Source organism: Colobus angolensis, unplaced genomic scaffold (assembly GCF_000951035.1).
Source record: "Colobus angolensis palliatus isolate OR3802 unplaced genomic scaffold, Cang.pa_1.0 Scaffold434, whole genome shotgun sequence".
Lineage (NCBI taxonomy): Eukaryota > Metazoa > Chordata > Mammalia > Primates > Cercopithecidae > Colobus > Colobus angolensis.
This window is the reverse complement of record NW_012117755.1, coordinates 3,049,063-3,062,781: the sequence shown is the minus strand read 5'-3', so window position 1 is coordinate 3,062,781 and position 13,719 is coordinate 3,049,063. Positions and strand designations below refer to the sequence as shown.

Genomic DNA, 13,719 nt, shown 5'->3' with positions numbered 1-13,719 from the left:
CTCAGGCCCAGCAGACCCTAAAATTAAATCCTCATTTTAACACTCCGAAGCTCGCTGCAAACCACAGACATGAAGCTAAGGGCCACGTGCTGACAGACTGCCTTCAAATCTTACGGTGTTTAAAGACCACTTTTCCTAAGAATTCCAAAAACACTCAGAAGTCCATTTTTGAAAATTGAGAGCTTCTGCATCATTCAGGTGAGCATCACGCTGGATAGTAGGTTCCAAAAACTGGGCAACAGATTAAAGAGGGCTAGATCCTTCTGAAGAACGCTATAACTCAAGAAAAGGAGAACCAATACCCCTTGAGAAAAAACTTGTGGTTAAAAGGACTTCAATGAAGGAAAAGGAAATTGGAATAAGTAACATCAGAACATATGGCGCATCTAGATTTTAATAAACTGCTTGAAATAAAATCAGCTTTCTGAAGTGCAGTGATTCTCTCTTCACATTATCCTATTTTTACCTGTATGTTTCCTTCATAAACTGGTATTCTTGTACTATACTGACGGTATCGCAAATGCAAAAAAACTCACATTGTAATTTAGAAAGGAACCATTGGGGAACCACATATTTTATTGTATTTATAATAAGAGACCCCCAATAACACAGGCTAAGAAATAATGTTTTTGTTTTTTTGTTTGTTTGTTTTTTTGAGACACAGTCTTGCTCTGTCGCCCAGGCTGGAGTGCGGTGGCGCGATCTCGGCTCACTGCAAGCTCCACTCCCCGGGTTCATGCCATTCTCCTGCCTCAGCCTCCTCAGTAACTGGGACTACAGGTGCCCGCCATCATGCCCAGCTAACATTTTTGTATTTTTAGTAGAGACGGGGTTTCACCGTGTTAGCCAGGATGGTCTTGATCTCCTGACCTCATGATCCACCTGCCTCGGCCTCCCAAAGTGCTGGGATTACAGGTGTGAGTCACCGCGCCCAGTCAGAAATAATGTTTTTAAACAGGGTCTTGTTCTGTTGCCCAGGCTGGAGTGCAGTGATATAACCTTGGCTTACTGCAGTCTCGACCTCCCGGGCTCAAGCGATCCTCCCACCTCAGCCTCCTGAGTATCTGGGACTACAGGCACATGCTACCATGCTCGGCTAATTTTTGTATTTTTTGTAAAGATGGGGAGACAGGGGTTTCACCATGTTGCCCAGGCTATCCTCGAACTCCTGAGCTCAAGTGATCTACTTGCCTCGGCCTCCAAAAGTGCTGGGATCACAAATGTGAGCCACTGTGCCCAGCATAAATTCTACTCTGTTGATCAGTATATCTGTCCTTATGTAAATGCTGTCTTGATTACTTAAGTTTGTAGTAAGACTTGAAATTGGAAATTGTGAAGCCAGGCACAGTGGCTCACACTTGGAATCTCAGAGATGTGGAAGGCCAAGGTGGGGGGATCGCTTGAGCCCAAGAATTTGAGACCAGCCTGGGCAACATGGTGAGACCCCCATCTCTACAAAAAATTAAAAACAAGATTAGCCAGGCACTGTGGCACACAGCTATAGTCCTAGCTACTTGGAAGGCTGAGGTGGGAGGATCTCTTGAGCCTGGGTATTCAAAGCTGCAGTGTGCCATGATCAGGCCACTGCACTCCAGTCTATGTGACAGAGCAAGATGCTGTTTTTTTTAAAAAAAAAAGAAAAACAATAAAAGTATTTTTAAGCAGCATATATTATATGTGTGTGGGCAGCATGAACTTTTTAAAAAATATTTTCTTAAAATTTCAGTAATGAACTTATGGACCTAGACATAAATTGTGAGAAAAGGACAGGCTTTTAACCACATAACTGCCCTTCATGTAAATCAATATTATATTAGTATTTCAAAATAAATTCCAGAGCATATTACTATCTAACATCTACCGATTTTGTAAATGCTTTCTGGAGCCTTGAAGAGCTCAGGGTTTTAAATCACCAAGCTAACCTATTGGAACAGTCTTCCCATTACATTTGTAAAAATGCTAATAGAAATCTAAAATTCACCTCATGAATCAAACATATTATTACTTCTAGGGAGTGACGAAGAATGTGCCCTCTCAATAACAAATGAATGACCCAGAGGAGTCTAATGGGAAATATCTCAAGAGCCTCTCTATTTGACAACAGCTTGCCTCACTCAGCCTGTAAGCCACGGATGGGTGGCATGATCTTCTCCTGTTGTTTGTTTTCTCAGAATGTACATTTTAAAACATAGGAATGATTAAACTTTTAGAAATCCACTTGTCTGCAGAGTTAGCCTAAATGTACCTCTTGAAAAATGATGATCACAGCAAGTTCAGAAACAGCCTGCCCCACCCTCAGCCCAAAGTAAAAGAAAAACAAAATTCTTAGACACTTGTCCAATATCCTCACTTTTTTTTTTTTTTTTTTTGATGGAGTTTCACTCTTGTTGCCCAGGAGGGAGTGCAACAGCGCGATCTCGGTTCATCGCAACCTCTGCCTCCTGGGTTCAAGTGATTCTCCAGCCTCGGCCTCTCGAGTAGCTGGGATTACAGGCATGTGCCACCACGCCTGGCTAATTTTTTGTATTTTTAGTAAAGATGGGGTTTCACTGCATTAGCCAGGATGGTCTTGATCTCCCGACCTCAGGTGATCCGCCTGCCTCGACCTCCCAAAATGCTGGGATTACAAGAGTGAGCCACTGTGCCCAGCCCCAGTATCCTCACATTTTAAAGATAAAGCACCAAGGCCTACAAAAAATAGACACGGGACACTTGGTCTCTTATATCCCACTCACTCCACTAGTATTCTCTACTACCATTCTATGACTACTGGGGGTAGTCACAGAAAAATGCTGAAAGAAAACTGATTTCCAGTTGCTTTTAGTGATTTATTCCCTGTGAAAATCCAAGACAATGCTTTTGTCAAACCATTAATGTGATGTAAAAAATTTTATGGAGACTCAAATTCCTAATGACTGTTCAGTCATCACAGTGAACCTTTAAATTATTTCTTTGCTATGTCTTGCTTTGTTTGTGTAGGACTCTGGCAATATTTTCTCTCAACTTTTTGTGTAGGTACACAGCCTAAAAATGAGGGGAACACAATATTTCTAAGACTTGACTGAAACCTCCTCTGAAAAGCCATTTTAGATCTGTTGGAAATAATCTCAAATTAATTATCTTACATTTTTATTTATTTTTTAATCAAAAAAGTTCTATTTTCTCTACCACTAAAATGTCTACATCTGCATTTTTCACCACTGGACATACAGACTAAAAATACATGAGATGATCTCCTTGAGTTTAAGGTTACCTGACAAAGTCCATGAGAATCAGGGTCCTTAAGCATAAATTATCTACATATATGTGGGTGGGTGTGTGTGTATGTGTGTGTGTGTGTGTGTGTGTGTGTGTGTGTGGCTACTGTTGCTTTTCTGTCATAAGTTCTCATTGGTTAATGAACTGTAGCTATAGAGACACTAAGTAAGAAATGGAATAGGGGGTATTGACGAAGAAACGTTTTCACCAAACATCTAATTGTAAATAATATAAATTCATTTTAGAAAATCAGTGGAAAAGGAATGAAAATGAAAATCACCTAGAATGTATCAGAGAGCTCCAATGGTAATATCTCAAGCAATATTATAGCTTTTCATCAGTAAATACTTGCTACTTTTTCAGTTCTAACAAAATGTTTTCAACTTCTAATCCTATTGTGTTCAAACCCTGGGTGTGGGGGAACACCTGAATGCTTTTGAGGGCCAAGTAGGTAACATAAACATGTGTTGAACAGGCTGCTTGGGAACTCTGGCAAATTAGAGAATGGGAATCTCCTTAGAAGTGGGCGTCTTTAGGAATGTGTAACCTACCATGCATACTGTGAACCGCTGTAGCTTCCACAGTAGAGTATGTCTGGAGTGGGGGAACAGAGGGAAAAAGCAACATCTTGATATTTTCAGCACCTCACCAGAGACATGAGGTTCAGGTGATTAGCAGAGGGGGCTAGATGTGGTCTTAAACATTTGACACACCAGACCACAACACCGTTTCTGCTTTCAAGATACCCTTCGTAAACTGACTGTAGTTGACGGCTTCCGACCATTTCATCCAGCTCAAAGAGCAATTTGGACCTAAAGGGGTACCTCTTGATGAAGAAAAATATAAGCTAATAAGTAAAAACTAAAAAGCAATAAAAAGTTTCTTTTCAGTATTTTATGCTTGTGTTTCGACTTTGAAACACTATAATTCTGGAGAGGAGGAAAGGCAGTACTGGCAGTTAATCTTATATGGGATCTCAAGGATATAGGCAGGCTGGACGCAGTGGCTTACGCCTGTAATCCTAACAATTTGGGAGGCCAAGGTGGGCGGATCACCTGAGGTCAGGAGGTCGAGAGCAGCCTGGCCAACATGGCAAAACCCCATCCCTAGTAAAAAATACAAAAATTAGCTGGGCATGGTGGCAGGCACCTAGTAATCCCAGCTACTCAGGAGGCTGAAGCAGGAGAATCACTTGATCCTGGGGACGCGGAGGTTGCCGTGAGCCAAGATCGTGCCACTGCATTCCAGCCTGGGTGACAGAGTAAGACTCTGTCTCCAAAAAAAAAAGGATGTAGCCACATAACAAACTAAATCAATCATTCTGTGTGTGCCAGGCAACAGCAAAAGGAGTGCCCATTGTTTAGGAACCCACCATACCATTTCCAGAAATACCACTCAAGTAACTTACTATTCATAGGTAAAACTATCAATCCCTATATACGTGTAGCAGGTATGTAGTAACCAACATGAATATACTTTACCTAGTAAATAAAATCAATGAGAACAGTGAAAGTACTAACAGAAAACCAAGGACAAATCCAGGAGTAGCCCCACATAGCTGTGTAGCCCTGATCAATTCCTCCCTGAGCCTGGCTTCGCTGTCCTGTGAAATGTGGATGTTGATACCATCTACCATGCAGGTTGGTTGCTGGCATGTCCCATGTAGAAAACATACAATAGGCCCGCAATAAATGCGAGATGTTATTTGATGAATCACCATTTGGATAAAAGCCCAATGAATGTTTGATTGTTACAAAACTAATGGAAGTATTAACTCTGAAAGGTGAAAAGCAAATTTCAACACTTAGTTCACTTGCAAATGGTTTGTTATTGGGCTAGCAAGAAACAGAATTTCAAAGGGGGCTGGAATTGATAACACACTTACGATGACTTCCTTTTATTATACACAAATTATACCTGAAAGTTGATTTCATAAAAGAAAAAGTTTGCAATAAATGAGTTCTAAAACCCCCTGCAACTGTAAAATTCTGTCATCATTCAAAATTGAGTGATGTCACAAGCCCAATGTCACAAGTCATGAGAGATTACCAGTTTTGAGTTTATCACCACATCTAAACTACGGAGAAAATTTTAGCAATATAATGATTAAATGTATATTTAATTTGTATTAAAGATGCAAACATGTATTCATTGATAGTCCATAATTAGCTTTTCATCAAACGTGTTTGCAATTTCTCATTACAGAGTAATTGAAAGTGGTAGAGAATGCTATACAACAAAATGTAAATATGGCCATGGTAATACATTACTTTTCAGTGAAAAAAAAAAAAAAAAAGCAAGCTATAAGACAGAATGATTCAACTTCTATAAAAATATATGTATAGAAAGACATTTTTGAAGATATCTACTAGATTATTAAACAGCAGCTAACTCTAAGAAGTGGGGTTATGATTTGTCTCTTCTTTTTTGTTAGCCTGTCTATGTTTTTAAACTGAAAAAAATATGAATAGGTATTAATTCTATAATAATAATGATTTTAAAATAAGAGTGAATTAAAATATTACAACTAGAAATTACTGTAATTAGAGTAGGAAATGTTAGAAGTGGGCTAAATCTGTATAAACCACAGGTTATGATCAAGAGGCCCACAGACAAATTTAAATTAGCTTTTTGTGGACGCATTTCTAGTTTCTCTTGTACAATCAGGGGTCCTGGGGTCCTGGGAGTACTGGGATAGAAAGACCAGCTTGCCCAGGACAGCTGCTGCCCACTTCAGAAGAAGCCTTTTCATTCTCTCATTTGCCAAAAGATAAGCATTCACGTTTTCCACCTGTGGTATAAACAGTCCACAATTATAAGCCAAAAACATTCTGTGGGGGCTGGAAATGTAGCACTAGAAAATTAGCTGATCCCAATTTTATTTAAAATTTTAAACATTTACACACTTATCACTAGACTGAAATGACATAATATTACTCGAAATGTGTTGGATCTCTCTCTCTCTGGTTAGTATAAGTGACTTTGTTTTTCCTTTTTCATGTTTTTTATTTACATTTTTCAGGTTTTCTAGAAGAAATTTAATCATTTATAATTAGAAAAATGTTTAATAAAACCACTTTTTGGCTAATATCTCTTCTCTAATCCTTGGTGTCTCTATAGCTACAATTCATTCCGTGAGAATCTATGACACAAAAGCAGTAATAGCTACATACCCCCTGACATACACACCCCGCTTACATATACCTACACAGAATTTATGTTTAAGTACCCGGATTCCCACGGTGTTTATCACATAACCTTAAATCCAAAGAGATCGCCTTATGTGTTTGTCTATCAACATATCCATTCACAGAAATGCAGGCTTGAAAAAGTAGAAAAGGTACGACTTTTTATATATAAAAAATATATAAAAACCAACAATTTTATATATAAAATATATATATATATATATAAACAACATAGACCCATCTCTACAAAATAAATAAAAATAAATTTAACAAATGAGCTAGGTGTGGTGGTACATTCCTGTAGTCCCAGCTACTTAGGAGGCTGAGGCAGAAGAACCACATAAGCCAGGGGTTCGAGGCTGCAGTAAGCTATAACCGCACCACCGCACTCCAGCCTGGGAGACAGAGCAAGATCCCGTCCCAAAACAACACAAAACCCCAAACAAGCTGCAACTTAAGATAATTCATTTCAGAATATTCCTTGTAGATCTAAAACGACAAACCAGACATCTGGACATTCGTCCAGTGTAAAAAGACTGTGTTTTCAAACCCTTATTTGTACGCTATGTACCTACTCAAAACATTTCAAGTTACGAGGGGAAAGAAAACACAACTGTCAGGCTCTTACATAAACACAAAACAAGCTATACTAAAGAAATCATTTAAATGTTCACATTAATGACCCGCCAGGCCTGAGGAATTGTGAGCACTGGAAAGACGGCAGAAAATTCCTTTACACAACATCTGTGGTTTGGCAAAAGGGTTGTCTTGGTTTCACACGGAAGAAATCAATAAGCACCTGAAACAGTTTTCTATCTTCGTGGGAATAAAAAAAAAATACAGTCGTAAATTGCAACTGTTTTTCCATCCTTTTAGGCACCAAAGAAAACTACAAAGACCCTTAGGGCCTCTCAGGTATATTGAATTTTTAGCAGTCAACTTCTAAAACTTGTTTTTAAGGAACCCCTGAAAAAAAGAAAGCTGATTGTCAATTTTGTATAGGAAGGTGCCACTGCTTTCACCCGTGAAACAATCTAGTGATGTGTTTATATAGCAAGTAACTTTCACACTACAAACTACTTTCTCCTAAAAGTCACCTGTCATTTAACTTGGAGGAAACATGACCATGTCCTTACCTAAAGACTGGTAGAGCTCTGTCATTTTGGGATGGTCCCAGCAAGTTGTTTGAGTCTCGTGGCTAAAACACAAAACATAAAGAAAGACTTTAGAATTTACAATGGGTAGTTGAGAAAAGAGGAAAACCACCACCACAACAACAACAACAACAACAACATGATTTGCTTTTGAACCATTCGGAATCTTTATTTCAAAGCACTTCCATAGTGTATTGAAGAAATGTTTATCTTACAAGCAGAAAGGCCCCTTTCTGCTTTGCTTCCAAAGGGAAAAGCAATATAAACATTATGCGGTTCCAGAATGTTTCTTCATTGCATCCACAAATCGATTGAGCTTCAGTTATGATAAATTGACCTTGTTATGTGATCAATAATTGACTATCAGGATTTCTTCACCCATCCAATGTGGAACACTACATAAAGGACACTGACAACTGATTATTACTCAACTCTGTCAAAGAGATACCGGACATTAGTTCAATAAATATAAATCATCTCACTTCTCATTTGCTTTCACTGCCCCTGACATTTTCCCATTACTCTTTCTTCTACATATCCGTATCTCATATCCATGATACCTGTATTTCATTTCAGCTTAAGGTATATCCAGTGCCTGACTAACATATCATAACTTCCTTCTTCCCATTACTTTCAGAGTGTTTTTTCTTTAAACTCAGTATGCTATACACCACTACACCTCTTCCTATATTTACTTGGGCCTGAATGAAGCATTCACAGCTCTCTTCCATTTCTTGAAGTGTGGTTGCTGGCTATCAGCTCCTGCCACAAAAAGAACAAAACACCTTTGTTCCTCGTTCAATTACATGAATAAACCCTGGAGAAATAACTACATATACTTTTCCTTACTTTGGCCCATCTACGTAAATCACCACAGCATCGTATTTCCAGTTTTCAGGGATTGCATGGCAGGCTTTGATACAGTAAAATGCAGTTTTGAATGATATTTGGGTACTCATATGCAGAGCCTATTCATAAACTTTTGGGGGAAAGGGGAGGCGAGGAAAAAGAAATTGCTTAAATTGGGGTATTTCAAGAGAACCAGAAAGTATCGAGGTCTCACACAGAAAGAGGAGTCTGGAGAGGCAACAATATCAAATGGCCTTAGCGTATGTTTTGAATTTTAGGGCTTTGCGCCCTACTGGAGGATTAAAGGATTAGTTGATACAGGTAAGTGACCGGCACCGTTTGGTGCTCAATATGTGGTCGCTTTTGGTATCATGTGCCCCTCAAATTGTCATCTATTAAAAGCAAATCTGTTATTAGTTGATTACAATATAGATGTGGATCCAACTGTAGTTAAGTCAATCAAGCCGAAGACAGACCCTTCCTAGAGAGCAAAAGCAACACGCTACATGTTATCACCTATGTTTTAAAAAAATCAAAGAACCATTTAAATTGGTTTGAGAAATGGAATACAATCACAAACCTCATAAAGACATACGGAAATCACCCAAATTGTACAACTTCAAAGACCATCCCTGTGATATTTACCAGTCACTGATTGAACAGTGAGGGCTACTGAAAACAATTTGCAAGAAAACGTTCACTTGTGAAGTGCTGTTTCACTGTCTTCCAAATACGTTTGTTTCTGTTTGACTTTTCCACAGAGACAATTCACATTTGAGGACTGTAACAAGGGCTTACCAGTTGAGGGAATGTAACAGAGTGACATTCAAGTCTTAAAGAGCAAGAAGAGCAAGAGATGTGGTCTCTATGCTTTAAGGGGTTTTAGGAAACCCCATGTCCAAACCAGTTTATGATCTGGAGAAGGGGTAGGCGGGACTGGTACTTTACATGCACAGCACAAGGAGGCTGCAGCTTGCAGCTTCATGGAAAAAGTGTTGCTTGTTCTCAGGCATTTCTCAGCTCGGAAAGTGAGTGTATACCAATTCCGTACACAAGTGCAGAGCAAGGAAAGGTTACCTTCTATTGAGACCACCCTGCATTCAGGCCGCCTCTATTTCCAAAGGTCATCCAGATGTGATATAACTACCAGGGAGAAAGGAAGAGAGAAGAGAGGAAGCACACACGTGTGCCCACATGTACAAGGGCTCACACAGGCCCTTACTAGTCACACTGTGTAACAACAATGTCCCATCTCCAGGATATTTGTAAGGACCGTAGCAACGCCTATAGGTCTGCAGAAAAACATTTAGCTGAGCTGATAAGCCTGATCAGACAGAGACAGGGAACCACCATGAAAAGCCACCATCTGGAATGGACTTCAAATTAGAGGAACGTAGTCAAGAAATAAACTTGTACCAAACACAATTCTAAAAGGGAAGGGAAACGGTGCATACAATTTACAGGAGAATCCCACATAGAATGAATGAGGGCTTCACGTAGCTCCCTAGCTCCGAAAGAAATCTCGTGACTGTTGGCATACGTACATCTCTACCTTTTTAAAGACTTTATTTTGAAGGTTAAAATTATGAGAAGGGCTTTAGAAATTATTTGTTTAATGCATCAGTCCTCGGCAAAACTGAAAATCTCCTTTACTGGAAGAAGGAAGAAATTCTAAGCCCCCAATTCCATTGCCCATTTGTGAGTTAAGATACTAGTCCTTGATACATACTATTCTCCCAATTATCTGTGATTCTGTGGGTCTTGAATAACAAAGATAAATGAACTCCTGAAACAATTCCAGAAGCTAACCTTTTTCACCTTCAACACACAAACCTTTTATTTTTAAGCAATGCAAAAGAACTAGAAAAACAGATTTAGATTTCACCTTTACAGTCTTAGTTTCACTTCAATTGCAAACCAGTTCTAAGCAAAAGAAGTGAGCACAAGTGGAAAGAAGAAATAAAAGGTGTGACTAATCCTTAACATGAGAAAAATAGTCTTTTAATCATTTAATGCTAAAAATGCTTGGCAACATAGCCGAAAAAACTTCAGATTTTTTGGTAACTATATGATGAACCAAATATTCACTTCACAGCGTGTATTTTCCACCTGTGATGAATCCAGAGCCCTCCTCGGACACATTTAACCCTTCAAAATAGATAGGAACTATGACTATGGACTGGATGAAATAGCACAAATCTGCATAACTCGTATCTATCTTGTACCTTGAAGGACAAACCAATTTTTTTGTCTGTGATCAATACCGATTTTACAGCTTCGTTTCTTACTCTGTGTCTGCCTTCAAAAACAGTAGAGAATTCTCAATAACTCCATGAGAAGAGTCCACATTTACCTGGAATACGCAGACAATCCAGAAAAACATGGTGTGCTAGGGAGGAGGGAGTGGAAGGGTGGGTGGCACTGTTTTTGGTAATTGTCTCTTTTCTGCATTTCACTCTCCACATCGGAAATGCTCTCCCCCATATACCATGAACAACCAAAAAGGAAATCCTGAAACCTGTTCACATGTTAATGGGTACATCTTTGTTTGGCCTTTCTGAGAACAATAATGTTCAACATAGATCACAAGTCTGTATGGACATTAACACAGAGATCAGCTTCATAAATAATTCTTAGAACGCTCTTTACATCTTTAAAAAATGTTATTGATTTTGGCCCTGCTGGTTCCAAAGCCTGGCATCAGATATGCCTCTCTGAGCAGTATTTATATGAAGATTTCCCCTCTTCTTCTTTGTACAAACCATGATAATCTCTCCTTTTCCCTTTTATTTGAGGCTGTGATAGGACCTTGATGCAAATTAAAATATAAAATCATCGACTATGACAAAAGACCCCGGCAACATCTACTTGTCAATAATAAGAAATTAAAGCATTACTCTACTGAGCACAAGGCTGACCTAATTTCCTACCGTACAATTTAAATTTTCTCTCACCTTCTTTAGTTTCAAGTAGTGTGCAAGGTTATTATAACTGCCTCAGAGCTGTTCCTGCTGTCAGTGCTGGAATAATCAGACTTATTGGAATTGCTTTTTTAGTTTCTTAAAAACAAACATCAAACACTTACAAAAAGTAACAAATATCTACTGCTGTGGCTGGGAAAATGGCAGTTGCCTAATTAAAATAAGATTTCTGCTGCCACCATTGTTATTTGGTACTGAAAATATTCCGAACAGTTGTCTTTTTAAAAAACTATCTGTCCACTACTTCCCAGGGAGAAAACTAATCACTATGCAGCAATATAAAAAGGTAGCGTTCTCTTGCGATTTGCAAAGGATTAGAGTTTGGCTTCATATATAATCTGGAGCCCATTGATCCACACACACAAATGATTTCCCTTTAATCTGAGGATCAGACTCTTTTTCTAGAGGAACCTTGGCATTTGCATGCTGAATTGTTGAACTTGGCTTGCATTGCTGGAATACTGGCAGGGTGTGGATGGCAAAATATATTTTAAAGTTTCTGCTACCGTGGGGCAGGGGTTTGGAGGGGTGAGCATCAATATAAGCATCAGAAATCCATTCTAGTTCCAATTTATTGTTCCCTGGGATATTTACCATTTTATACTGTTTGGCTAAAGCCAGGGCAACGATGATTGCCTCGGTGGCTGTTCCAGCTGTTACTTGTCTTCCGTTCTATTTGCTTTTCAAGGTTTAACTCCCACCCACCCTCAACTTTGGCCAAAGCAATTTCTTTTCAGGGTCGTGTCCAATCAGAGATCAAACAATGATGACTGAAACCAATTCCACGGTGTTCAAGGGTCAGAGGACTTTCATACAACCGTGTTGCTTCATTTGCTCCTCTCGCTTCTCCAACAGCAAATGTATCCTCCAAAGAGGGGCTTGGGTAAAAGGCAATAAAAAATCTAGGCAAAAAAAGAAAGGTTGATTGGGGGTGGGGGGTGACAAGGAGAGGTGACAGGGATAAAGCAGAGGACCAAAGAGTTTATTGCCCAAGGAAAAAGGTAGATTTCACTTAAAGACGCCACTTAAAAGTTCACCACTTAAATCGGATGGATTTTTTTCACGATGTAAAAACAGTTTATAATATTATGCCTCCCTCAAGCAACTAAACCCCTTCAATTTAAAGCTTCAAACTTCACTTCAAATTTGACCCAGCAAAGTGTTCTGCCCGTTTTATTGCCGTGCTCGGATTGGGAGCGACAAACTTTGCTTGAAGATGAGCACAGACACCTGGAGAAATGCGAGAGAACACCCTAGAAATGACTCCACACCCAATCCCAAAGGGGGGGGGGCGGGGAAAAAAGCCCAAACAAAAATCCCCCCTGAAATCCTTGACTTCTGAGCGTTAGTTCTTCTTTCTTTCCTGATTTCTGCAGGTCTTGGGGCACGGAATGAGCACGGTAGAAAATGCAGCGAGGGAAATGTCAGTTGGAATCCTCGGAAGAAATCAGGCAGAAAGTTGACCTTTTGGCACTTGCAGTGCAATGGAAGGTAGCGCCGCGTGCGCCCCTTCCTTCGGCGAGTAAGAGCGACGATTTAGGAACAGCCAGCCTTGCTCACGTCCACACTGGCAGACTGGAAAGGAGCGAAAAGCTCCCCCGGCCCCAATCCCCGCGTGAGGAACGCGTTATACCCTCTGGGGACGGGGAGAAATCAGCTTTTTCTCTCCCAGCCCGTCCCAAAGCCGAGGGAAGAGGTTCCTCCACTAGCCCGGCGCCTGGGGAGAAACCCCGGGGACGCACCTGCAGCCGCGCCGCGGGAACCCGCGGGAGAGGTTCCTAGACGCCCAGCTGCCCGGCGCCCCGGGTCCAGTCGCCGCGCCTAAGTTTTGACCGCCTCAGCTTGCCCCCTGCTCGCGCCACAAGTGCACGGATTGCGGCGATGAGACGGGGCCGGGGCCTCGATCCACTTACCCTTTGAGCTGTTCCCTCATGGCTGCAAGGGCTCCGCGGTCGAGGGTGGGTACGAGTGGAGGAGTGAGCTTCCCAGAGCCGCCGGGCTCCCCGAAAGTGAAGCGCCGCCGCCGCCCAAGCTCACAGCTGAAAGCACTGCGGAGGAGCCGGCGCGGGCGGGCCGGGGAGGGGGCGCTGCGGGCAGACGGGGCGGGGCCGTGTCGGGCTCCGCCCCCACCTAGGGACCTGGGAATCCGGACACCCAGAGACTGGGCAGTTGGGGCTTTCAAAACGAAAAGGAGAAAAAAAAAAGAGAAAGAAAGAAAGAAAGACAGAAAGAGGATGGGGATTTAAGGTAGACCCAGGAACCTGTAAGCCACACACTGCTCTGCTAACA

General features: G+C 40.8%; 1 protein-coding gene across 1 annotated transcript in view; it reads right to left on the bottom strand.

Moving 5' to 3' along the window:
* Positions 1–13,719, bottom strand: part of DMD (dystrophin) — a 2,170,472-nt gene that overhangs the window by 139,729 nt on the left and 2,017,024 nt on the right. Inside the window, exon 63 of the mRNA XM_011957103.1 lies at positions 7,583–7,644. Within this exon, the coding sequence (XP_011812493.1) occupies positions 7,583–7,644 (62 nt within the window). The remainder of the gene's footprint in view (positions 1–7,582; positions 7,645–13,719) is intronic.